The 26,203-nt window shown below is 42.8% G+C and overlaps 1 protein-coding gene across 1 annotated transcript in view; it reads right to left on the reverse strand.

The window, feature by feature from the left end:
- Positions 1-79: 79 nt before the first annotated feature.
- The window catches only part of LOC129855805 (programmed cell death protein 4-like), a 34,493-nt gene continuing 8,369 nt past the window's right edge, over positions 80-26,203 (reverse strand). Inside the window, exons 3-12 of the mRNA XM_055923832.1 lie at positions 13,014-13,301; positions 12,604-12,701; positions 10,767-10,880; positions 10,371-10,592; positions 10,021-10,118; positions 9,120-9,234; positions 4,590-4,697; positions 3,146-3,256; positions 2,573-2,712; positions 80-1,937 (exon numbers count right to left, since the gene is read on the reverse strand). Coding sequence (XP_055779807.1) covers positions 1,886-1,937; positions 2,573-2,712; positions 3,146-3,256; positions 4,590-4,697; positions 9,120-9,234; positions 10,021-10,118; positions 10,371-10,592; positions 10,767-10,880; positions 12,604-12,701; positions 13,014-13,301 — 1,346 coding nt within the window. The 3' untranslated portion in view covers positions 80-1,885. The remainder of the gene's footprint in view (positions 1,938-2,572; positions 2,713-3,145; positions 3,257-4,589; positions 4,698-9,119; positions 9,235-10,020; positions 10,119-10,370; positions 10,593-10,766; positions 10,881-12,603; positions 12,702-13,013; positions 13,302-26,203) is intronic.

Below are 26,203 nucleotides of genomic sequence, written 5' to 3' on the forward strand. Positions count from 1 at the left end.
TTATTTGCCATATGACTACCACGATCATGTAGCGTGTGATAAGAACTGGTTATACAAAAATGTCCAAAGAATATTACACTGAAGAGAAATATGGAATTTTATTGAAATTGTAAAATGAACTGCATGAGGAAGGGCATTGGAAACAGTTCAACGTTTTAAAGTGGTTCACAGTAATACAAAGATGGCTCTGTGGGGCTTATGTATAAAAAGCCTCAGTTTTCTTTTTGCGATGAAAGCTGGACACAATGCATTGAACTGTGAATATGATTGAGATCCTTATCAAACTGCAGTTGTGTGATTTGTATAAGTAACAAAACTAAGGATTTTCCTATATGTATCAGCTATGAACTTTTCCAAATTTAACCGCTGTAAAATAAGTGATTACTTATGGAGAATGACCATCAGGAACATGTGGTTCAGAGCGGATGACTAGGCGTAAACGCTGATGTCAGGCACCTCCTCTGAGCCCTAGGGAGCGATGACCACTCACCTCTAGCTCATTCTTAAAGCCATTCCCAAACCAGTTTATGTAAACAAACAGGGGTGATGACTCACAACCTCAGTTTGGTTACAATTATCAATGAAAAGCTGTATGTTTTCCCTATCCAGAACCCTCACGTTACGAGTCTGGGGCTTATTACTTTACATATTGGTCGACAAAGCAAGGAATAATCCATTGCATTCTCATACGAGACCCTAGATCAGCGATAAGACTTGTTTTCTTCGTACTCTCCTAGGGCCAGACCTGGGTTCAAATGTATTTTCTTTCATATACTTATTAAGCTTTTGATGTAGCCTGCCTGGAGTGCCAAAGGTAGGGAGACTCATTTATTGTTTCCATTGCACCAGACAAGTCTAATCAAGAGCAATAATGTTTTTGATAAAACCCCTACTTTTTAAACCCAAGTCTGCCTAAAACAGATTCCACTGGATGACATGTAACAGTTGGAGTTCGTGAATTGAACATCACACTACCAACACAAAAGCCTGCAGGGTGTTCCAGTTTGTCTATCAACAGCTCAGCGAAAGGAAGAAAGGAAGAGGGGTTCTAGAGATCCTGAGTATTTGTACTGTATATTTCGAGATGCCGATTTCCCACTTCTGACACTCAATTACAGTGTACTAGTCGGGATAGTCCTCCACTAAGGGGAAGGAGGAAGGCCCTGATCTGGGCTCTGGTTATAAACTAGACAGGCTTTTGTGACTGCTGCTGTGCTTAAAACAGTTTAACAACCCTGCCTAGGATTGAGATACAAACGTGGAGTGGACAGATAAATAATCCAACTGACACAGAGCAAAATCACCAACAGAAAGAAAAATAAAGAATCATGTCTTTATGTAATTACAGAAAGCTTTGGCCAAAAATAAATGCAGAGGTCCATGTCATTCCAAAGAGCGATTCAGTTCATAAGAGCGTGCGATGCAGTATGCTGACAAGTTGTCTTTTTTGACAAGTGTTTTGTATTTTTTTTTATGAGCGTTATACATGCTAAGCAAAAATAAAATTTGAGAAAGACAGTCAATGGTGTAGCAAAAAAATGTGTTAAGCCAAAATAACCCGTGGCCAGCACAAGACAATACAATCTTCTTTCCACTTCTCCATTGACCCAGGGCCTCAACTCAAGACTCAAAGAACAGACTGAAAAGAATAATCAACCCCAGGTTTTTTTGTTGTTGCTTTCTTACAAAAATGACCAAAGAGAGAGAAAAAACTGATCGCCCGGGCCTGCCTCCTCGGTCCTCCACCTGATGTCGTGGTGATGAGTGGGCCGGAGAAAAAGCAGGGGAGTCTGACCGCGAGCCTGCCCAGCCTCAGGCCTGCGGATCTAGGGGCAGGGGGGGGGACGGGACGCCGAGCAACCCCCCCCCCCCCTCCTCCTACACACTAGTTCTTGATCAGGCCCCCATCTCCCTCACTCACAAACCGCTTCCGCCCCCTGGTGGACAGACAGAACAGGCGATTCAGTACTTCATAGGCTACCAATGAGTTGAGATGGGTCCTCAACCTTACAATATAAAACACTTGGGGCCTAATAAAGCTTTAGATTAAGTAATTAAAATACTCATTGAGTGGGTTTACATGTACCCTAATAACTTGATATTACTCAGACTATGGCCTTATTAATGTAAACTCTTACCTTAATTGAAGTCATTAAGTATGCATAATCTGATTAGTCTCAAAAACATGACTGCTATACAGCCCCTCTAGGATTTGAGATTGTGATATTTGCAGACAAACACTTGATTTTGATGCAGCAATTCTGACCCTTCGCATGACAATATGAAATGATTTGTGTCACAAATGCGCTGAAGAGGGAAAGGTTTGTTAACATGTGGCTTGATTTACTCATTATGCAGTAAATGTACAGTGATTGGTTGAAATCGCAAGCCCTCTATTTTGTAGTGAGGTGATGGGTCAATGTTTTTAGTCTTATGCAGAAATAGTGCAGTGATTCACCCTCGTATAATATGCAGGGAATTGTTGATTTTGCTCATAAATACGATTGCAGAATCCTGGAGGGACTGACTATACCCAAGAGACAAAATGAAAGGGAGTTTACAACACACTGACCTGGAGGGACAGGAGTCCCTCAACTGTTTGGTGATAACAGACTCCTGGTAGCAGAGGTCTGTAAAGGACTCCATGATGGAGAGGGCATGGGGCACATCCAGGTTAATCTCTGGCAGCTCGTCGTACACACGCTGGAAGCCCTGGATGTTACAACACAATACTTGATGAGTAAGCCAATCATAGGGCAATGTAAGAGAAGATTAATCAATTCAGTCACTTCAGAGCTTGTCAGGTAACAAATTAATGCCTTGACAGTGACTACAGAGAATAACAATATATACTGTAGCTATAGAGAAGAATATGAGAATGAGAATATGGCCAAATACTGTAGCTATTTCAGCAACCAGTAAATATGCCTTGACTGAGGATGTCTACGGATGGGTTTAAATCCACAAAGTCTGACGTTGACAATTACTAATTTAACATTCGATTCATGCTATGTTAATTGTAGTGCTGGAAAAGGAAAACCTGCAGTCATTACACTGGAAATAGTTTAGAAGTTGAAGTTCTTTTTTTGTGTGCTAGTGCTACCAGCGAATTTGGTGCTACTTTCTGGTGCGTAAGGGGACGTACCCGGTTCATCTGGTCCACTGTGATGAGGCCAATTTTCCAGAAGGCCTGGAGGAGCTTACACATCATCTTGACGGCCGTGTCCCCCTTGGACTCTAGCACCATGACAACAGCCTGGCGACCAGCCAGGAGAAGAGAGAAGAAAATGCATTAGACTTCATGCTAATGTCTGAACAAGATGTTCATGTACAAAATGAATGTTTAAAAAATAAAGTGCCCTAAATGGCACCCTATTCCCTATGTAGTGCACTACCTTTGCCCAGCGCACTATAAAGGGAACGGTGTGTCATTTGGAACTCCGGTTATGTCATGGACAGTGTCTTAAATTCTCTGTTATGTGGATTGTCAGCTTGACCAAGATGAGACTGAAGAGTGGAGGAAGAATGACATAAAGGCGCTGGTCATCTTTCTATTTTCAGTGAGGTTTCAATCCCTTATTTAACCACATTGGGGCATCATTGCTTTAATTCTCACCATACTGCATGGATTTGGCAATCTTTTTTGAGTAACAGATTACATTTAATTAGTATCTAGGATACTGATGCTGGTGGAATAATGTTAATAGTTTCCAAGATAACAGAAAAAAACAAATCAAACTATTTGCAGCAGAATGGACCATAGATAGGTTTATGACTTGTAGTCTTACCAATATTAAAAAGATTACGCCACACATATTCAACATTGCACGCATAGCCAACTAGCTACATAACTATTGGAAGTACAGTAGCGCTATCAATATCCTTGTGCTGACAGCAAAGGCCATGTTCAGTATGGAGAAGGAACAAAACAAAAGTTAAACAAAAAGGGAGATAGATGACATATTTCACCGGATGTATAAAAGAGACATCTGGTTGGCGTTTCCTCTCACTACCAAATATGGTAGTGAGGAAGCACAGTGGCCGGCAGTGGGAGAAGATTGAGCTAGAGGGATTTAGCTAATTTAATGAAACATTTGATCTCGTTGGTTGTTTTTAAACAAAATACCTAGCTACAGTTCTCTTGCATTTTACAATAGCTAACGCTACTGTAGCTAAGTCTTAGCGACCTACAAACAGTAAAGTTACTTTAGCTAATGCCCTCTACAAAACATTTAATCTAATTTAAATAACGTATAAAATTACTCTTGATGGCGTCAAGTCTCAACAACGACTAGTTACCTAACGTGTTGCAGTCCCTCTTCAAATCTACAGTAAGTCTGCAACTCATTTTTTACTTTTAATTTGAATATCACAATTATTGACCTCACTAAGCCATCTGATAGACCAATAAACGCGACTTTGAAAAACCCATCGACACTTGCCTCCCATTGGAAACGACAGGATGTGGCCTATCTTATTAGAACATCTTTAATGTGGTTGTCAAATAGCATATTTTCGCTTTCTGTTGCAAAACATTTTTGATACAGTGTGCCCTTCTAAACTGGACCCAAAGCGCTTTTAGTGTTTACCTCGTAGACAAGCTCGTGGTGGAAGTGAGGTACTTCTAGGTCCCGCAGACAGCGTTCCGCCTCCTTCACCTCTCCCGATACCAAGTACTCCTTCAGCAGAAAGTTCATCTGAAACACATATCGATAAAGTATGAATCAATCACTCTCCATCATACCAACCATCATTCACCACCCATGGCTAAAACACTGCTAAATACGGATTTGACCGACAAAGGTTCGAAGACTTATCCCACTGAACTAAAGCCTAGATCCAATAGATAAAATATGCATCTTCTCTATAGTTTGACATTTCTCAGCAGTGACTACCGGGCCTGGTTGATTTGGTAGTGCAAGATTTTTCCTGTCAAAAGGTAAATCATGAATCGGGGAGACTCCCCCCAAGTGATTACTGGCTGGACAAATGGAGCAAATAGTCAATCACGATGCTCAATGACAAACAAACGTCTGGTTTTGTGTGTAGTACTCAACTCTCGTTTCTGTTCAGTTATGAACCGCGAGTGCAACTGCAATTCCGCAAACGCTTGGTGCTTCGCTGACTGTTGGTCGACAATTGTCTTTAGTTGAGCATATATGTTTTTTAAATGGCATGGTGTACAAGACACCTGTCTGAGTAGACTAATCTATTGTGAAGGCAGTGGGGATGGCACAGTCCATCAGACTAAGACATGCTATTGAAATTGTATAGGGTTATATTACGTAAGGACAATGATGTAGCACTAATATTTTATATATTTTCTCCTGCTTTGGATAGAGGTCGCTGCTGTACATACCAACACGTAGACTAGTCACAGGACGCATTCCTCCTTATTGTCCTTAGAATTTCTAAGGTATAAAAGCAAACAGCTGGAGGCAGGGCTTTCTCCTATAGAGCTCCATTTTTATGTAATAGTCTGTCTATTCATGTGAGACGCAAACACGGTCTCGACCTTTAAGTCTTTATTGAAGACTCATCTCTTCAGTAGGTCCTATGATTGAGTGTAGTCTGGCCCAGGGGCGCAAAGGTGAACGGCAAGGCACTGGAGCGACGAACCATCTTTGCTGTCTCTGCCTGGCCGGCTCCCTTCTTCACTGGGATTCTCTGCCTCTGACCCTATTACGGGGGCTGGGTCACTGGCTTAGTAGTGCTCTTTCATGCCTCCCCTTGGAGGAGTGCGTCACTTGAGTCACTGACGTGATCATGTCCGGTTTTGCACCCCCTCGGGGTCGTGCCGGGGGAGGAGCTCTTCGTAGGCTATAATTAGCCTCGTCTCAGGGTAGTACGTTGGTCTGTTTATCCCTCTAGTGGTGTGGGGGCTGTATATAGTGGGTGGGGTGATATCCTGCCGGGTTGGCCCTGTCCGGGGGTATCTATGCTGCAATAGTCTGTGGCGGGAGGCTAGGGTCAGTCTGTTATATCTGGTGTCCTGTGTAAATTTAAGTATGCACCCTCCAATTCGCGCTCTCCCTCTCCTCCCGGAGGACCTGAGCTCTAGGACCATGCCTCAGGACTGCCTGGCCTGATGTCTCCTGGCTGTCCCCAGTCCATCTGGTTGTGCTGCTGCTACAGTTATAACTGTTCTGCCTGCGGCTGTGGAACCCTGACCTGTTCACTGGACGTGCTGCTGTTTAACTCTCCCTCTCCTGCTGTTTAGAACTCTGATTGCTCAGCTATAAAAAGCAAACTGACATTTACTCCTGAGGTACTGACCTGTTGCGCCCTCTACAACCACTGATTACTAGTTGACCCTGCTGGTCATCTATGAACATCTTGAAAAACAATCTGGCCTTAATGGCAGTCTCCCACCAGGGTACCTCAGAGCCAGGTACCTCTAGGTTCCTGCCTTTCTGGGGAGTTTTTCCTAGCCCCCAATAAACCGTTCCATGTTGGCAATTGCATTCACAAATGCATGAAACTTTAGTCTTTGCTGTAATTAAGGGCCCCTCCAAACAACCAAGAATTCCCCCATTTAGAGTTTCACGTCATCTGCATCCATTTTGCTGTCACATACGTATTCCAGTGTTCAGAGTTTATAACCAATTTATTAATGTAATATGCTATAGGTCAGGCCCTATGCGATTTATACACATGTCATGTAAAGAGTAAGGGTTGAGGGAATAATGAATGTTTTTCCTGAACAAATAACAGAACCTTTAAGTCAAATGACTAATTATTTTGCCAGTTCAGCATCACAAAGTGTGGTCGCTGCAACGGAGAAAAAGGGAGACAATGGGTCAGTCAGTCTTTTTATTGCACAGCAAGTCTGAGCCCGGCACAATCAAATCAATTGCGGTCGGACTCCCTCTAGTCATCTGATCAAACGGTGCACTTAAAGCATCAGACAAGCTCAGTGCATATAGTTGATTAAATCACAGGATGTCGATATGAAAAAAAAATACGTTGTAACCAATCGATTGGTCGAAAGAACAGATGACTCAGTCGACCAAGTACATTTTTTGTTGTCTGGGACAGCCTTATTGCGGACACTGGTTCTGTTGGTACGGCCCCAGCTGTTAACAATCTCTTATGGAATGCGCTTGCAGGAGAGAACACCTAGCCCCCCCCCACACACACACCCTCTCCAAACATCCCTCAGCTGGAGCAGGCACACTGCCGACTACCCCTCTCCATAGCCAAGTGAAACAGGGGCAGGGTTCCAGCGGTTGCTGCCGCTGGGGGTTTAACTGGTCTTCAATCTCACTGACGAATGTGTGATGACCCTCGCGTGACCAAGGCCTCACCCCCTGAGCAGTGAGCACGGAACTGCCAAACAACAACAATCCGGTCCTCTGGCAGACGGTGTTTAAGTGGTGAGAATAAGGGCATAAAGGCATGGCCGGGGGGTTGAAAGCCCAGATTAAGAGAAGCTAGACACAGATGTGTGTCCCAAATGGCACCCTGACCCAATTCCCTTTAAAGTGCACTACTTATGGGCTCTGGTAAAAAGTAGTGCACTAAAGGATATAGGGTGCCATTTGGGACACAAAATGCTCTGGAAGACTCCTAGACACTCACAGCACTGACTTATCAGTCCTATTCGGTTTGTGTATTCAATGGTACGGGATTCAATCAACCCTGGCTTAAATGTTTGCAGTAGTCACAGGCAGCTTTGTTTACAAAGATACTCTACACACACCCAGGGGAATAAGGGCACTTGTCTGACTCTCCACACACATCCCTGTATCATCCGGTTCTTGGAACGTGTTGTCAAATCACACCCTGAAACGGTTATTTCCAGGTCATGAAAGAAAGCTCCAGGGAACCTCACCACAGTACCAAATCCGTGTGAAAACGCCCCAGGGGGATACTGCTATTCAAATCTCTTAATACCCATACTCTTGACTTCAGTGTAGTCTGTGGCAGAGTGATTTGATCAAACCCAGAAGAAAGAGGCACAATCTGTTTCCCTATTAACCCTATCCCCCATGTAGTGCACTATTGGCCAGGACCCATAGGGCTCTGGTCAGTAGTGCAGTATACAGGCGATAAGGTGCCATTTGGCACGCACGCTAGTAGCTCCTATTCTGGCAGGCTGTGTGCCCTCTGTAGCCCAGTGAAGACCCACTCGATCAGGGCCTGAAGCCCAACAGGGACAGGCAGGAAATCAAACCTGGTCTGGAGTCTGCAGCCTACAGAGACTAACGTAGGATGAGTTACACAATACTCTTGCTCTGCATACTCATTCGACACATCACAAGCGTGTGTGCAGCCGTGCACATTCACACACGGGTGCCAAATGATCAATTTAGTTCAGGGAGCAAAGGCCCCTTTGACCACTAGACTATACAAATGCACGCACGCACACCTCATGACTTGAAAACCTGCACTCGGGTGTGTGAGTCCCTGTGCATCGGTTTACGTACGTACATGCGTGTGTCCCTGTGAGTGTGCGCATCGGCCTCTTTGTTCCAGGCTTTGCAGTCAGATCCAAGCATGGGGGACAGCATTGTGCTGACACCAGCCTAGCAGGGCTCCCCGTGGCTCTTTTCCCAGCATGCAGTTCTCTCCGCCTTGTTGTGTTTACGTTACATAACAGACGAGTGCAGATCCAGGACATGTCCAAAACGGCACCCTATTCCATACTTAGTGCACTACATTTGGGGACTATATAGTAAATAGGGTACCATTTGGGACACAACCTGACAGAGCACATCTCTCTGCACCGAGAGTATCAGTTCAGGTGGAGAGAACAAAAAGGTGTGTAAATACAATTGACCCACAATGAAAGGCTGCAGAGAAATATAACAAAGCTCTCCATTGATTGGTTATGCATGTTTCTAGCTCTGATAGATGGGTGTTAGCTGAATATATTGCACTTCAAATAATATTAACAGAACCCAGGTGTGTTGCCATTTACCCATATTTGATTCTCATTAGGTTTCTCCTATCACTTCCAACAAGGCATCACATTTCATGCATGCAGAGACAACATCCGGAATGGGAGGTTGCTTGTCTAACTGGAATGTTTTGTTATGAGTCACAAGATGATACAACACTGGCATGTGATGATTGGCGGGCGGGGTGCCAGGTCCCGCATACTTGGCAGCTCTTACCTCTTTGACGAGGTGTTTGACAGGTCTGAGGCCACCACCCACGCCCCACACATTGTCTAGCCGCACCATCTCCCTCTTCATGGAGAGGAGCACCGCCGCACGGTCCAACGCGGCTCTGTGGGGAGGGGAATAACCACAGAGACGCAATGAGAAAAAGGGGAACGTGTCAAGTCACAGCTAGATATTGAACATGGTCACATGAATTCAGAACAAAATGACTTTCTGAATAAAGCAGGTTAACTACAAAGTGGACTTTCCCAACTCATCAGAATAAATAAGTGGAATTTGCATTCTAAGGTTGAAAATGTGAGATTACAAACATGAGGTAAAACCAAAAATGGTCATCCTAGGCATGACATGTGGCTACAATCAGTTCTGGATGGGGATCATTCAGTTGCTTGGAGAATGACTGTGCTTTCGTGGTGAGAAGACGCAAACATTTACCCTGGCCCTCTTATCAGGCGGTTCTTAAGCGATTAACTGACGACATCAGCGACAGAGGTAGGTAACCACCACTTTGATGTGGAGTGGGCTTTTCCACCATGTTCCTTGTTGGCCACAGATCTAAGATCAGTTTCTTCCTTAATCCTTAGAGAAACCTGATTGTAAGCAAAAACTGACCTTAAGGGCAATTTCGTCTGAATGCTCCTCACCCTAAATGCCCAAAATGAACTAATCCTCCCTGCCTTTATTTAGTACATGATTCATATCATTGTCTCTAATGTGTTTGTCCATATATTGTCTCTGTGCCAATTTGTTGTTTGTCTGAAGCACCGCTTTAACCCTAAATAGAATTCTAAGGACACAAGAAGTTCTTTGAAATTAAAATCCCCTCCACCAATCAATGCACATCTTTTTATTTTATTATGCCCTCACTCCTTGACCTCTAACCCCTGCTCACCTAGCGTGGTCGCAGTCCACCTTGCCTTTATAGCGGTCCAGGAATCCCATAGGTAGAGCGTGGTCTGCGATGGCTCGGGCAATAAACTGTCCCAGCATCTGTAGAGTTGGAGAGAGTTAAAGGTTAAACCTAGGGTATATGATCGGTTGGGTTTAAAGCAGCATGGCAAATTATCATTTGTCTTAAAGAAAATGTACAAAGACTGCATAACAAATGGCACCCTATTTATTCCTTAAATAGTGCACTACTTCAGACCAGAGACCCATGGTCCCTGGTCAAAAGTAGTGTACTAAATGGGGAATAGAGTGCCATTTGTGATGAAGACAATGTATTTCCCCCCAATCCAGTACCTGTGGAGCCTCTGGCGTGTCCAGCATAAGATCGGGCAGCTCTTTGAGGATTTTGTCGAAGGCGCGGGCCATGTCGGACTCCGAGAGCCCCTTGCCGACCAGGTCACGGAGCAGCCTGGAGGTGAGCTCCCGGTGGCTGGCCTTCCCCTCCAGAGACAGGGACACAGCCAGGCTGGAGAACTCGTACTTGTGGTGGCCCAGGTTCAGCTCCTTCAACAGCATCTGGGAGTGGAAGAGGGGGGTAGGGTACACACACAGTTAACGTGACGTAAAATGATATGTCGGAACCCTGCGTGGTTGAGACAAAACAGTAAAAGAAAATGGATGCACCACCATCTAAAGGCCGCCTCAAATAACCAAACTCTTCCTCTTTTTAGTACAACATCAAACACTTACTTGGACCTCTTTTGTGTCCCCGTGCTGAAAGTACTCCTGTACAATGGGGTTGACGGTCTTCTCCAGTTCCCTCTCGTCCAGCTCTGGAACAACTGTTGCGTACACAGTGTCTCCCTTCAAAATGAAACAAGACATTATAGGTCAGGAATAGCCATCTAATAACACGGCCGGCCCGCTCATTAGGCAGGATTAGCCTGTAATCTGAAATGCTACTGGTGCATTTTTTAAGTCCAATGCAGCTGTTTTTATTTCAATATCAAACCATTTCTGGGTAACAATGAAGTAACTTACTGTGATTGTTTTCAATTAATGGTCAAAAATAAATAAATGGCTTAGCAAAGAGCAATTTTTCAAGCAAGAATTCTGCTAGATCTGTCCGAGTGGTGAGGCGAAAACGAATTTACTACATAGTGACGTCACCATGGAAGGCAAAAACTCCCCCCCACCAAAACAGGCAGAAATGTCAGGTTGTCTTTTCAAACAGTTTTTAAACTAAAAAAAGGGCATATTCATAATTTGTACTATTCCAACCTTGGGTCAAAATGTATATAAATCACTGACTGCACTGGGCCTTTAAGGTATAGTGCAGGGGTCAATAACTGCCATCATATTTAGGCTGAATGGCCGGGATATGGCAAATGTAACAGCAGACAGCATTTCTGCCGACATACAGTGTACTTCTAAAACTTTGAATATTAACACCCCAGTCGCTCCGGTGAAAGTTTTTTCTAAACAATACGAGCAGATGAGTGCCTTTGGCTGATTCCAGAGAAACAAGAGAAAGCAAACTTCCTCAGTGAGCAGGGCTTCAGGAAACTAGAGCAGAGAGTGAGACCTCTATTGTTTTGACCTGCGTTGAAAAGAGGGGAAAATATCACTAGAGGGAGGGAGGGTTTCAGCCATTACCCAATGCACTGACTCAACTTCCTGTTTTCCCCTCCTGGTTTCAGAAGTATGCTTGACCTTTAAGAATAACCACAAATGTTCAGACTGCACCAATGACCTGTTCTGGTATTGTTGGAATACTTTAAAATATTCTGCAGCTCACTTATAGTAACCATTGATCTTACTTAATTGAATTTGATTACACCCTTTAACTTCCACAGACCCAGCCGTGATTGATGAGTGATTACTTCCAGGAAGGGAGGAGGACCCATGGGTCAAACAGGATCCATGTGACCCTAACCACTCCCTTACGACACAAACCACCTAGCTAGTGGGGATCCCAGACACACTACTACTGGGATATACTGGAGAGCAGGCCTGTGTTTCAAGAGAATGTTACGTCCAAAAGGCATCATATTCCCTATATAGTGCACTACTTTTGACCAGGGCCAGGCCCATAGGGCTATGTGCTTTTAGGAGGTCAGTAGAGCTGCGCTCCAGTGTCACCAACTCTGTCCTAGTTATCTGCTGCCACAGGGCAACTGGCTCCAGTACTGTTTCTGAAACAGCGGCACTCAAGGCCAAACTGCAATTGGCATTGTTCTTTTTCGAGGTTTTTATCTCTTAAACAATAGCCTTGGAGGCACTTTCCGCACTACATGGTTCAGTCACAGCGACCTCAATACACAGGATAGCAAAAAAAAGTCTGCGACATCCACTTTTAACTGATGTGTTTTAAAGTTACATTTTTTTATTTATTATAAGCAACAACCCTCAGACCAAAACTACAAAAAGAACCTGGCCCATAGTAGACCCCTCATCTAAGCAACTGTTGTCTTTGTAGTAACAGCGTGGGACACTGGTGTACAGGAGAAGAGGGGTGCGTGCAGAGGCTCTATTGTATAGGTTGGGGTTGGAGAGCGCTCATGTGGTTTACACACGTACACCTCACCTGTGCAACCTCGTCGTAGTTGGGGTCCTTGACATCTGGTTCCTCTACCTCGTACACCATCCCGGCTGCTCCCCACACACCTTTACCCCCTGCGCCACCTGTAGTGTAAGGACCACATCAACATCAGCGCTAGTCAGTTAGCACTATAGACATGTTTAGAATATGGGTTTTGTGAACCCAGGGAGATTACTGCTCTATGATCAGTTTACCAGACTTTAATCCTAAACAAACTGTTATGGCCCCAGACCAAAACTAGCACTAGACCACCAGGGCTTAGAGTAGATTACTTCTATCTCAACCATTATTAGCCTAGCACAGACCTTTCTTAGGCAGGTCCAATTTAGTCTTCCATCTCAAAGGTTATTAGCATAGTTAGCATTATTAGCTGTTAGCCTAACATTAGCACATACCTTTCTTGGGCAGGCCACGGCCCTTGCCTGTCCTGGACTTGCGGTCGTTGGGGACGGGCACCTTGCCCTTGGGGCTGTCGCCGTCGGCCAGCTCACCCGACAGCGACTCAGAGAGTGACTCGCTGCGGGATGACGATTTGCGCACACGCCGCTTGGCCTTGGCCTTGAGCCGTGCCTCGTGGAGCGCCTTCTCCTGTGGCGTCCAGTTGCCGTTCACCTCCGCCTCGAACGCAGCCTCGTCCTCATCGCCATAGGGATGGTCCACATCGTCGTCGAAGGATAACACCCCTGCAAATGGATACAAGGACAGGCAGTGAGTTTAAAAGGTGCAGTATGGAGTTTAATCAATTACATGTAAATATTAATAACATTTTACAGGCAGGACTGCACCCCGGTTGACCTAAATACATGTCTGCATATTTTTTTATTAACTTCTTGTCAATAGGGGGGCGCTGTTTTCACTTTGGAAAAAATCGTGCCCAAATTAAACTGCCTCGTACTCTATTCTAGATCATACAATATGCATATCATTATTACTATTGGATAGAAAACACTCAAGTTTCTAAAACTGTTTTGAATTATATCTGTGAGTAAAACAGAACTCATTTGGCAGCAAACTTCCATACAGGAAGTGAAAAATCTGAAAACGAGGCTCTGTTTCAGGGCCTGCCTATTCAACTGGCTTTTATTTATCAATATGCATGCACTTCATACGCCTTCCACTAGATGTCAACAGGCAGTGGAAGGTGGAATGGGGTGTCTAGCTTGATCTGAGGTCGAATAAGAGCTTTTGGAGTGACAGGTCCGGTATCTTCTTTGTCTTCGAAGGCGCGCTGGGGAGCTCGACATTGTCTTCTGAAAAGCGTTCGGTATACACGGCGAATATCTCCGGCTCTGATTTTATTTGATACATATGATAATAACATCATAAAGTAGTTTTTTTCAACCGAGTTTTATCAGTTTATTCAACGTTTATTGGGACTTTGAGTTTTCCGTTCTTTGCGCCAAGAGAGGATGGGAATGTTAGCAACCTTGGCTAGCATTGTGGCGCGAATTCGACAGAAGAAATGGACATTCTAAAAGCAAACAACAATTTATTCTGGACCAAGGACTCCTTGTACAACATTCTGATGGAAGCTCAGCAAAAGTAAGAAAACATTTATGATGTTATTTCGTATTTCTGTGTAAAATGTTAACTCCTATTCTCCGCCGTGTTGGTGAGTGCTGTCTCACAATAACGCAAGCTGTATGTTATGGTGTATGTTAAGTTATTTAAAAAAATCTAACACAGCGGTTGCATTAACTTCTTGCGACTATAGGGGGTGCCGTTTCAAATTAGCATAATTGTCTCTACAGATGAAACGGCTTCCTACTCAATTCTTGATCGTACAATATGCATATTATTGTTATTATTGGATAGAAAACACTATCTAGTTTCTATAGCTGTTTGAATTATGTCTCTGAGTGGAACAGAACTTTTTCTACAGCGAAATCCATGACAGGTTTTGCGAAGGTCTGAGAGCGAAGCTCTGATCTCAGTTCAGTTTAAAGGGGTGTGTATATCCTATGGAACGACACGAACTGCACCCGCCTTCCCCTGGATGTCAGTAACCAATGAGAAGTGGAATGGGCTTTCTGCGTAGCTCTCAGAGGTTATAAAACACCAAGGAGTGAGGTGCGCCATCTTTTCGACGTTGAACTTTACGCACAGAGAGACCTGGGCATGCCATTTAAGCGCTCAGTAATGAACTTTAGATATATCAGTCTGTAATTTAATTTGATATAGGTGTTAGAAACATCATAACGAAGCTATTTGAAACCGAGTTACATCAGATTATGCGAGTATATTGCTATTTTTCGGAATTTCCTCAGTATTGCGTATTGAGGATTTGGACACGTTAGCTAATGTTAGCAATTGTTAGCTATAGTTAGCTGCTACATCAGAAGTTGAATGCAACGTTTTACAACCAAGCAACGATTCTTTTGGACAAAAGTACCACTTGGCCAAGATTCCGATGGAAGCTCGTCGAAAAGTAAGAGCTATTTATGATGTTATTCCATTTTTATGTGGAAAAATGCAAACTCAATAATGGTAAATGGTGACGCAGTTATTGCGGCACTAGTCTGTCTGTAACGCACACTGTATGTCTAGTAACGTTAATTTTAAAAATCTAACTTAGCGGTTGCATTAATAACTAATGCATCTTTCATTTCATGGCCAACCTGTATTTTTTTAGTCAAGTTTATGAATAGTTTTCGATAAAAATAGTTGTATTATCATGATGCTGCCGGGCAGATTGCTTGAGTAGTTGGACAGTATTTCCATTGTGTAAGCACGATTTGTGCCGCTAAATATGCACATTTTCGATCAAACTCTATATGGATTGTGTAATGTGATGTTACAGGAGTGTCATCGGAAGAATTCTGAGAAGGTTAGTGAAAAAATTAATATATTTTGGCGATGTTTACGTTATCGCTCTCTTTGGCTAGAATCAATGCTCTGGTAACGTTTGCATATGTGGTATGCTAATATAACGATTTATTGTGTTTTCGCTGTAAGACACTTAGAAAATCTGAAATATTGTCTGTATTCACATGATCTGTGTCTTTCGATTAGTGTATGCTGTGTATTTTTACGAAATGTTTGATGATTAGTAAGTAGGTAAACACGTTGCTCTATGTAGTTATTCTAGTCCATTTGTGACGGTGGGTGCAATTGTAACCTATGACATCTACCTGAAATATGCAAATTTTTCTAACAAAACCTATCCTATACCATAAATATGTTATCAGACTGTCATCTGAGGAGGTTTTTTCTTGTTTAGTGGCTATCAATTTCTTAGTTTAGCCGAATTGGTGATAGCTACTGGTGTTGAGAGAAAATGGTGGACAAGAAAAATTGTGATTTTTGCTAACGTGTTTAGCTAATAGATTTACATATTGTGTCTTCCCTGTAAAACATTTTAAAAATCTGAAATGGTGGCTTTATTCACAGGATCTGTATCTTTCATTAGGTGTCTTGGACTTGTGATTTAATGATATTTAGATGCTACTATTTAATTGTGACGCTATGCTAGCGATGCTAATCAGTGTGGGGGGTGCTCCCGGACCCGGGGTAGGTGCTCGGTAGAGGTTAAGAACCAGTATCTTTCATTTGCCATACAACAAGTATTTTTATGTAAAGTTTATGATGAGTTCTTTGGTCAGATTAGGTGTGTCCAAAATATCTCCGGACATTCTGGGAAAATGTTGCTACGTATTCACAATGTATAACCACGATTTGCAGCTCTAAATATGCACATTTTCGAACAAAACATAAATGTATTGTATAACATGTTATATGACTGTCATCTGATGAAGTTGTTTCTTGGTTAGTGACTAATTTTATCTATTTTGTCGGTTTTGTGAAAGCTACCTATGCGGTGGAAACATGGTGAAAATATGCAGTTGTGTGTTTGGCTATTGTGGTTAGCTAATAGAAATACATATTGTTTTTGCTGTAAAACATTTTAAAAATCAGAAATTATTGCTGGATTCACAAGATGTTTATCTTTAATTTGCTGTATTGGATTTGTGATTTCATGAAAATTATATTATATGATATCCCTGTCTCGTTAGGCTATGCTAGTCAGCTTTTTTGATGAGGAGGATCCCGGATCCGGGAGAGAGAGCGGTAGAGGTTAAACATTATTTGTGCAGTTCTTCCAGTGGCCACAGGGGAACAAAGACAGCAGAATGCACCTTTGACAACAGGAGGTATACATTTGGTTGTGTAGCCTACAATCAGTGTTGCAAATTATGGAGATGGATATTCAAAAGGTTTAGAGGTCTGTGGAAACATGACAACTATTTGAATGTCAACTGCCAGCACTTCTACTACAAATTACACAAGCAGAATCCCTAAGTATGAGAAACGTGTCCAGTCAGTCATGAGATAATAACTAAAGGATTACAGAGAGCCAGTCAGTCAAGGAAAACATTCAAATCTGGATGTTCAAAAGAGACTCATTTCCCTTACAGATAACAACGAATTCTCTCATACCTGCAACGTTATTTTTGCACCGTGGACAATGTCTAGTGTAAATTGAGACTGGTGGCTTTTTAATGGACAGGACACATGTTAACCTTTGAGAATAGCCTAAAGCGGCAATAACTTTTTGGGCAACATAGAAATGTGAGTTTTCGTTTCCATGGGGGCTGCTAGCTAAATATGCTAACTAGCGCAAACAAAAATAAACAAACTGCAAAGACAAGCAATCTAACTTATAAAAGGTATACATATAGGTTGGAGGCTGTCATTTTTGGTAAGTTTGGACATTTACAAGTGAATGTGAATGAGAGACATTGAACAAAGTTGCCACATGCTTGTCTGAAGGAAGAACAGTACTGGCTCTGGAGCAGCATGTGTACACTCTGTGTCTGTGTGGACTCTGGAGTCGTTAAGGCAACAGGCCTACCTGCTCTGCTCGGAGAAGAGGGGTGGGGGAGCAGATGGGCAGAGAACTGAGAGGAGAAAAAAAACGCAAGGAAATGAAGCTAGCAGCAGCTGTACAGATTTCTCAAACACGGCAGAAAGCTAACACTATGATGCCCCGTCTTCCTTATTAATTTAGCCACTTAGATAACAAGCCAAAAAAAAAAACTTGCTACACTCCTGAGGCACTGCATCGCAGTGCTGAGGTGCCGCCCATGACCGGGAGCCCTATATGGCGACGCACAATTGTCTCAGCGTCGTCCGGGTTAGGGAAGGGTTTGGCCAGGGGATTTCCTTGACTTATCGCACTCGAGCAACTCCTTGTGGCAGGACAGGCGCCTGCAAGCTGACCTCGCTCGTCAGTTGAATGGTGTGGCTGGCTTCCGGGTTAAGCGAGCAGTGTGTTAACCTGAAGATTTTGGTTTTCTAGAAATCCTGGTTGGAGGATTCCTAGATTTCTTGCCTATTCCTTCCTGATTCTATTAATCTTCCAACCAGGAGTTTTGAGAAAGTTTACGGAGTTTTTCCAAACCTACTTTGCGTCCATTACCCCACTGACTCCAATCTGTTTGGCTGTGAGTGACCTTACTGAACTGCCACTATCACCTCATACAAAGCAGCCATTACAACTGGAACTGGGTCAATTCTCCCAGCTCCAGTGACCCAGCCTCTCACCACGTCCAAGCCAGTGCCAAGTGTACACACACAAGGGATGTGACAAATTAACAATTTTGCTTAACATTTAAACTGAACATTTTTTACACCATTTTTTTCTGTTAAAATGTGATGTAAAAAAAGACTTAAAATCCCATGTCAATTCCCAATGCAGAATAATGGTCCTGTTACGTATGTAGGACCGCTAAGGCCGGGCAATGAAGTTATCTACCGCAGTCATATACCCTTGAATGGAACTAGGCTTCTACAAGGTGTACACTATGGACTTTTAACGACGACACGAAACCTTCTCTGGAGATACCCGTTCAGTGGCACTTCGAAACTATTTTACTTGTCTGTAAAGGAATGCCGCTTCTGAAAGGAATGCCGTCCATCACTAGACGACCAGAACTGTCAATAAAATTAACTTGAGCTGCCTGCGCGCAGCTAACCTGCTGCCTGCTCACCGACCACTCTTTCCTAAAAAAGTACTTTAAAAAGTTAGTTAAATACTGTGACTTACCAAGACATTTAGTAGAAAGACGAGTCGATTCCTAGCGGAAAAGTTTCTGAATCGTTTGGTGTGCTTTCGTCGTAAAGCCTTTTTGAAATCGGACACTGTGGCTGGATTTACAAAAAGTATCTTTAAAATGGTGTAAAAGACTTATGTTTAAGGAATTATAATTATGAGATTTCTGTTTGAATTTGGCGCCCTGCACTTTCACTGGCTGTTAAGTCGATCCCGTTAACGGGATCTCAGCCATAAGAAGTGAACTGCCTTGTAAAGGGGCAAAACAACATTTTTACCATGTCAGCACGGGGTTTAGATTCAGCAACCTTTCGGTTACTGGCCCAACGCTCTAAACCTCCTAGGCTCGGCCACCAGACAGACTGAATCAGGACTGTGTACTAGGCCTATACCAGCAATCAAAAGCTGTATCTCGCAATGGAATGCTGTATTTCCTGGCTTGCAATGTCTCGCAACGTCAGTAAAGCAGAGCCTATCACCAATGAGTAGGCTAGGATATTCTATACGTGACAGACTGAACACACACTCACAACATTAGTGTAGAGAGGGCAGGCAAGCCAGCTGCAGTGTGAATTTTGTGGGGGGGGGGACACGACAGTTTCAGTTAGAGATCCCAATTTCATTAAAAAGTTCACACACATACAGGCCAACTGAATACCATTTACAGTTACCCATGTAGCCTACTGGCTACTAACACAGGAATATAAGGGGTTGTTTTTGACAGCAAAGTTCCCCGCTGACCTGGATCAAGCCCAAAGCTTTTAGGAGGATCTGCTGTCTGCCCTGCTGTTTAGTGTTTTATTTTTATTCTGGTTAATTTACTAAGGTTACTGTAATACCTTAAAGAGGAGTGATTGAGAGAAAAGGAGTTTCAGACTGGGGGGGGTAGCCTATGAGCTAGTAATATTATTGTCTGAGTGCTGGTGGGGAAGTCTGCATTAAATACAGAGTGCAGAATGGACCCGTCTTATTTGCATCAGTCATCGCCATGCAGAAACTTGCCACTCACTGTTTGAATCCACAAATCGCAATACAGTCGACGGATTCAAACATTTCAAAGGACATATCTGGACACTTACGTATACAGAAGCACTTCTCCATACAGCTAGGCTGCCTATGATAGACACTTACAAAAAAAATAGTTAAAAAACAAACCACACTGAAGTAGAGAAACTAGTTTCTAGCACGTTCAGTTCCCTATACAGTCAGTGACCACCTACATGGCTCAGACCACAGATCACTGCATTATAAATGTCAAAAGGCATGTGGCCAGTACTAGCTAATTAGAGAGGTATAAGGTTACCTTTGCTTGTTAGGTAGCACATTTTGTTTTTCGGGTTTGCAATGCTTGACTTGGCAGAACCCTATTTTCCTCTGCTCCTCCTTTTCTTCCTTTTTCCAATTGGCCAGGCCTGTTTTTGGCTGGCTGACATTGGTCTTTCCCTAATTTACTGCTCTGGCATGTGTTTATTTGAAGGGAGTTGGAGGAGGACGAGAGAATTGGTCAGTTGTTTACAGCTTTGCATGCCCAGGGAGTGGTTCTGACCAATGGTAGGCCGGCCCACGCTTGTGTTTAGAATCAGAGAGCGAGGACACTTCCTGTGTATGTGCATACTGTACAGCAATCTGTTACACCTTTTACACCCTGCAGGAATCCTTTTCACTTGTTCCATGTACAAAACGCATCACTGGCCACTAGCTCATTTGAATGATTGACGTACCCGTGGGGTCCTGGCTCATCTAGCCCTTCTAGGAGAGCAGGCACACAGGCTTTGTCCCAAAGTGCACTAATTTTAAACCGGGCCCGATGGGCTCAGAAGTAGTGCAATATCTAGGGAACAGGTTGCCGTTTTGGATTTAGGCACACACAGCACTCATGGCAAGTAAAAGTAGTTTGGCTGGTGCTAGCTCCACTCCAGTCAGTGCTGGATCTGCTCTGTGGTTGGGCCGCCCTCCTTGTCCCTGTAATCTATAGGGCCATACCTCCTCTTAGGGCTCGGCGGTGGGCTTTGTAGGAGGGCTCTGGGGTATTCGTTACACCCTTAGAAATTCCTGCTCCTCTTGAAGGGTCATTTGACTGGCTGTGGGCCCAACACTGCCATATGTAGTAAGACCCATGCTGAGGATTAGCGACAAGGAGGATTGAAAAAGACCCCACGTCAGCATCCCCCCCATATGCCCTTCGCTTGCCCTCACCACTACTAGGGCTCCACTTCAACTCCATTTGTTATTGTTCCCACAAGATGCTTACTGTACACGGACTTGTTCTTTTCCCTGGCTCCATACGAGGGAATATATATTTTTTGTTAATCCTCTAACAGTCTTAACTAGCTACTGCACCTGTGGGCTGAATGGCTGGTGAGTGCAGGAGAGTGTGTGTGTGTGTGTGTGTGGTCCGTGTCCATAATAAACTAGGATTAGTGGGCTTCCCTGGTGTTGTAAGGGCAGAGGCCTTTGAGTCTTCTGTGTGCACAGGCTACCGTGTGCCTGCTAAAAGGGTCGCCGCACAAATGTTTAATATACGGAAGTGGGCCAACTATGCTTGGGGTAGTAAGGCAGTGTGTCTTACTGTGATCGGCATAATGCATGTAATTCTCTCTCTCCTGGTCTGTTGTAGCTCAAAGGTGTTTCGAGACTTGGGTGTAGACTATTAGGCGCGTTTTGGTTTACATATGTTGTGTACGTGTGGACTTGCCTCTGTAAATCACCTTATTAAGCTATGTAGTGTGAGCAGCCACCAGCTGGTAACGTCCCACAGGGCCTGAGCATGCTCTGCTGTTTGAGCTGACGTGTTGTTGATGTTAGAACTGGAGAGATTGAAGCGCTATCGTTGACCAAACCATTGGCTAGTCGTTATCACTAGAATGCAAACCCTTTAAAAGCAGATAGGACTTATGGGTTATGCTTAACAGACCAATATTGATCAGAACTGACCTCCGTTCACCCCATTCTTGAGTTGACCTGATAAAATAAGGCTTTATCGTAAAACAGGGCGGAGGCTCGACACTTGACAGAGGAAGGTATAGGCCTAGTCTAAAGCTGGACTGTTTACCATTAAGACACATTTTTATGATTCTGGCTTTATGGGTCTAAGCAGTTAAATTAGTTAAACTCTTAAACTCTGTAGGGCCCCATTCGATCGTGCAGTTGATAACATTGCATCATTTTGTTAAAGCAGCAATCAGCAGTTTAAACAACAAAGAACTCCCTGCCACGGTTGGACTAAAAAGCTGAGGGATGGGCTGGAGAAATGGAAGCACTCAAATATATAGACTGAGCTATCAATGCAAGGACTAGTTATGTTTTGAGGCTATACAGTGTTTGTTTACGAACATTGGAGTAAAACAAGCGCATGTTTTGGATTCTGATGGGATAGGACAGTTCAACTAAGCTCATGAGGCATTTATAGGTTATATTCAAGATTCAAATGGTTACATGTAATTAATTTAAAGTCACAAAATTGATGGACTTCTTTTTTTAAAGCTACAGTACAGCACACAAATAGACACGGCCACATTTTTGACATGGCAGAACTGTGTCTGATGTGAAGCACTTTGTGGTTGTTGGTTTAAAAGGTGCAATATGCAGAAATCGCTCCACTATTTCCATTCATGGGCGGTATACTGGGGTATTTGGAAATGACCACGGGATGGTGTTTAAAACTTCTTATGGCTGAAGGGGCAGTATTGAGTAGCTTGGATGAAAGGTGCCCATATCAAACGGCCTGCTCCTCAGTCATAGTTCCTAATATTTGCATATTAGTATTGGATAGAAAACACTAAGGTTTCTAAAACTGTTTGAATTATGTCTGTGAGATTAACAGAACTCATATTGGCAGGCAAAATCCTGAGTTGAAATCAAAACAGGAAGTCAGAAATCTGAGCCTGTGTCTATTCACCAGAGTCCCTAAAGAAATCCACTTGAGCTATTAATGATGTTGCACTGCCTAGGGGTTCCACTAGATGTCAACAATCAATAGAAATTTCAATGAGACTTCTATGATGTTGTGGGAGAGAATGAGAGCAGAATCAGTCAGGTGTCCATCAAGCAGCCATTTCCTTACCATGCTTTTTCTTCATGCAAGCCACTGACGTTCCATTGCTCACGCAGACAAGAACGAATACTCCGGTTGGAACTTTATTGAAGCTATATGTTAAAAACATCCTAATGATTGATTCAGTACTTAGTTTGAAATGTTTCTTTGACCGGTAATATCACATTTAAGTTTTTGTCCGATATAACACTGACCAGAATTAGTGTTTGGATATGTAAACCAGACGCGCTAACAAAAGAAGGTATTTGGACATAAATAACAGATTTCGAACAAAACAAACATTTGTTGTGGACCTGGGATTCCTGGTGTGCTTTCTGATCTAGATTATCTAAGGTAATGGTATATTTATCATGTATTTTTTTGTTTATAGTGACGCCATCTTTGCAGCTGTGGTATGCTGTTTTTGAGCGCCGTCTCAGATTATAGCGTGCATTTCTTTTTCCGTAAAGTTTTTTTGAAATCTGACATAGCGGTTGCATTAAGGAGAGGTATATCTAAAATTCAAATTATCATCTATATTTATGATGATTATTTCTGTTGAAACGATGGGCTATGCAAAGTCACTTGATGTTTTTGCATTTAGTGAATCTTGTCGCTTCAATATAAACTCAGATTTTTTGATAAATATGAATTTAATCAAACAAAACATGCATGTATTGTGTAACATGAAGTCCTATGAGTGTCATCTGATGAAGATCATCAAAGGTTAGTGATTAATTTTATCTCTTTGCTTTTTGTGACTGCTATCTTTCGCTGGAAAAATGGCTGTGCTTATTGTGGTTTGGTGTGACCTAACATAATCATTTGTAGTGCTTTCGCTGAAAAGCATATTTGAAATCAGACACTTGTGGGATTAACAACAAGATTACCTTTTAAAAAATGGTATGAGACATGTATGTCTGAGGAATTTTAATTATGAGATTTCTGTCGTTTTGAATTTGGCGCCCTGCACTTTCACTGGCGGTTGTCATATCATCCCGTTACCGGGATTGCAGCCATAAGAAGTATGGCTGGGGGCAGTATTGAGTAGCTTGGATGAATAAAGTGCCCAGAGTAAACTGCCTGCTACTCAGGCCCAGAAGCTAAGCTATGCATATTATTAGTAGATTAGATTATTAGTAGACTCATATGGCAGGCAAAAACCTGAGAAAAAAATCCAACAAGGAAGTGGGAAATCTGAGGTTTGTAGGTTAAGTCTTTGCCTATCCAATATACAGTGTCCATGGGGTTATATTGCACTTCCTAAGGCTTCCACTAGATGTCAGTCTTTAGAACCTTGTTTCAGGCTTCTACTGTGAAAGGGGAGAGAATAAGAGCTGATTGACTAAGGTCTGGCAGAATGCCATGAGCTCAGTCAGGCGTGCGCCCGTGAGGTAGCTGCGTTCCTTTTCATTTCTGAAGACAAAGGAATTGTCCGGTTGAAACATTGAAGATTTATGATAACATCCTAAAGATTGATTCTATACATCGTTTGACATGTTTCTACAAACTGTAATGGAACTTGACATTTCGTCTGGCCTGCGCTTCGTCAATTTGATTTTGTGAACTAAACGCACAAACAAAAAGGAGGTATTTGGATATAAATTATGGACTTTATCAACTGGGATTCCTGGGAGTGCATTCTGATGAAAATCATCAAAGGTAAGTGAATATTTATAATGCTATTTCTGACTTCTGTTGACTCCACAACATGGCGGATATCTTTATGGCTTGTTTGGGCTCTGAGCGCTGTACTCAGATTATAGCATAATGTGCTTTCTCCGTAAAGCTTTTTTGAAATCTGGAGAGGTGGATCTTAAGTTCCATGTGTAATACTTGTATCTTTTATCAATGTTTATTATGAGTATTTCTGTAAATTGATGTGGCTCTCTGCAAAATCACCGGATGTTTTGGAAGCAAAACATTACTGAACATAACGCGCCAATGTAAACTAAGATTTTTGGATATAAATATGAACTTTATCGAACAAAACATACATGTATTGTGTAACATGAAGTCTGATGAATATCATCAAAAGGTTAGTGATTAAATTTCTCTTTCTGCTTTATGTGACTCCTCTTTGGCTGGAAAAATGGCTGTGTTTTTATCTGACTAGGTGCTGACCTAACAATCGCATGGTATGCTTGTCGTAAAGCCTTTGAAATCGGACACTGGCGGGATTAACAAGTTTCTTTAAAATGGTGTATAATACTTGTATGTTTGAGGAATTTTAATTATGAGATTTCTGTTTGAATTTGGCGCCCTGCACTTTCACTGGCTGTTGTCATATCGATCCCGTTAACGGGATTTCAGCCGTAAGAAGATAAGTTACCAAAGTTTTGAAACCCTAATGACAAGGCAAGGGGCCTTCACATGATGAAATGCAGTCCAAAACTGCTGTCCGACATGGCCGTGTTCAGTGTGGAGAATTTGTTTTCAAACCGGGTGAAAGGGGGAGATGCTACTACCTGGACCTGCAACACAAATTGGTTTCTGTTGCTAAATGTATTTAAACGATGTGCCCTGCTGAACACAAACAAGCACTCTGGGGCTTGATCCGGGACAATCAGACTTATCTGGTGTGTTGTTACAAATTGGGTTAAGGAGGGAGAGGGAGGGGTGTGGTTGGTTGTTGGTTCTGTCCTGGGGGGGTTCAACTGTCAGCAAGGGGTGGACAGACAGGATTGTGTTGAGTTCAAGATGAGTTGACTGGGCTTAAATGGGAAGATATTGGACAATTTCCAATTAGGTCTATTATTGAATTAGGCTTTTTTTAAGTGTTGTTTTGGCCTCCTTTAATTGACACGTTTTTGAGTAAATAATTGTTGGCACTAAAACGAGCCAATGAGGCTCAGTGTCTTTTGCTTAGACCTAAGCTGCATCCCAAATAGCATAGGGTGATAGGGAATATGGTGCCATTTCGGACAGGCCATATCTTTTCCCAGCTGTGTTTGTTTTCGGTCCTCAGTTGGAATTAAGCGGCCGTTTCAGTGTAGTGACGCTCCATTATGCTTTACTTTCATCCTATATTTACCTCAGGACTACTATCTATAGAAATGTTATTACAGGTAGTACCCTACAATACTGCTAAAATAACACTGCAGCCTATCATTAATACTCTATAGGCAGGTTGCTGCTCCATTCAAAAGCTGGGTTACGTTCCACACTCGCGTCAGATAATCATAAAATAAGAGACATGCCAAAGCAAGCATATTATCAGAATGTCAACACAAACAAGTATACTACTAGTAATTAAAATGCAATTTGTTCCAGTTGCTGCTAGGCTATATGTAAGCGGTGATGTGGACGTTGCAGCATTTCAGGGGTGAAATAATTTCACTGTGACAGTTGTGTTGAACTCAATAGGCCTTTGTTTGCGGGAGGGTTTTTACTCCAACCCACACAAAGGCGTCTTTGACAGGGAGTGTTATCACCACAGCAGCTGAGCTGTTTAACCAAGCGCGACAGGCCTTCCTCGAGTAGACTTGGGCCAACAGAGT

The sequence above is a fragment of the Salvelinus fontinalis genome, chromosome 5 (assembly GCF_029448725.1).
Source record: "Salvelinus fontinalis isolate EN_2023a chromosome 5, ASM2944872v1, whole genome shotgun sequence".
Classification (NCBI taxonomy): Eukaryota; Metazoa; Chordata; class Actinopteri; order Salmoniformes; family Salmonidae; genus Salvelinus; species Salvelinus fontinalis.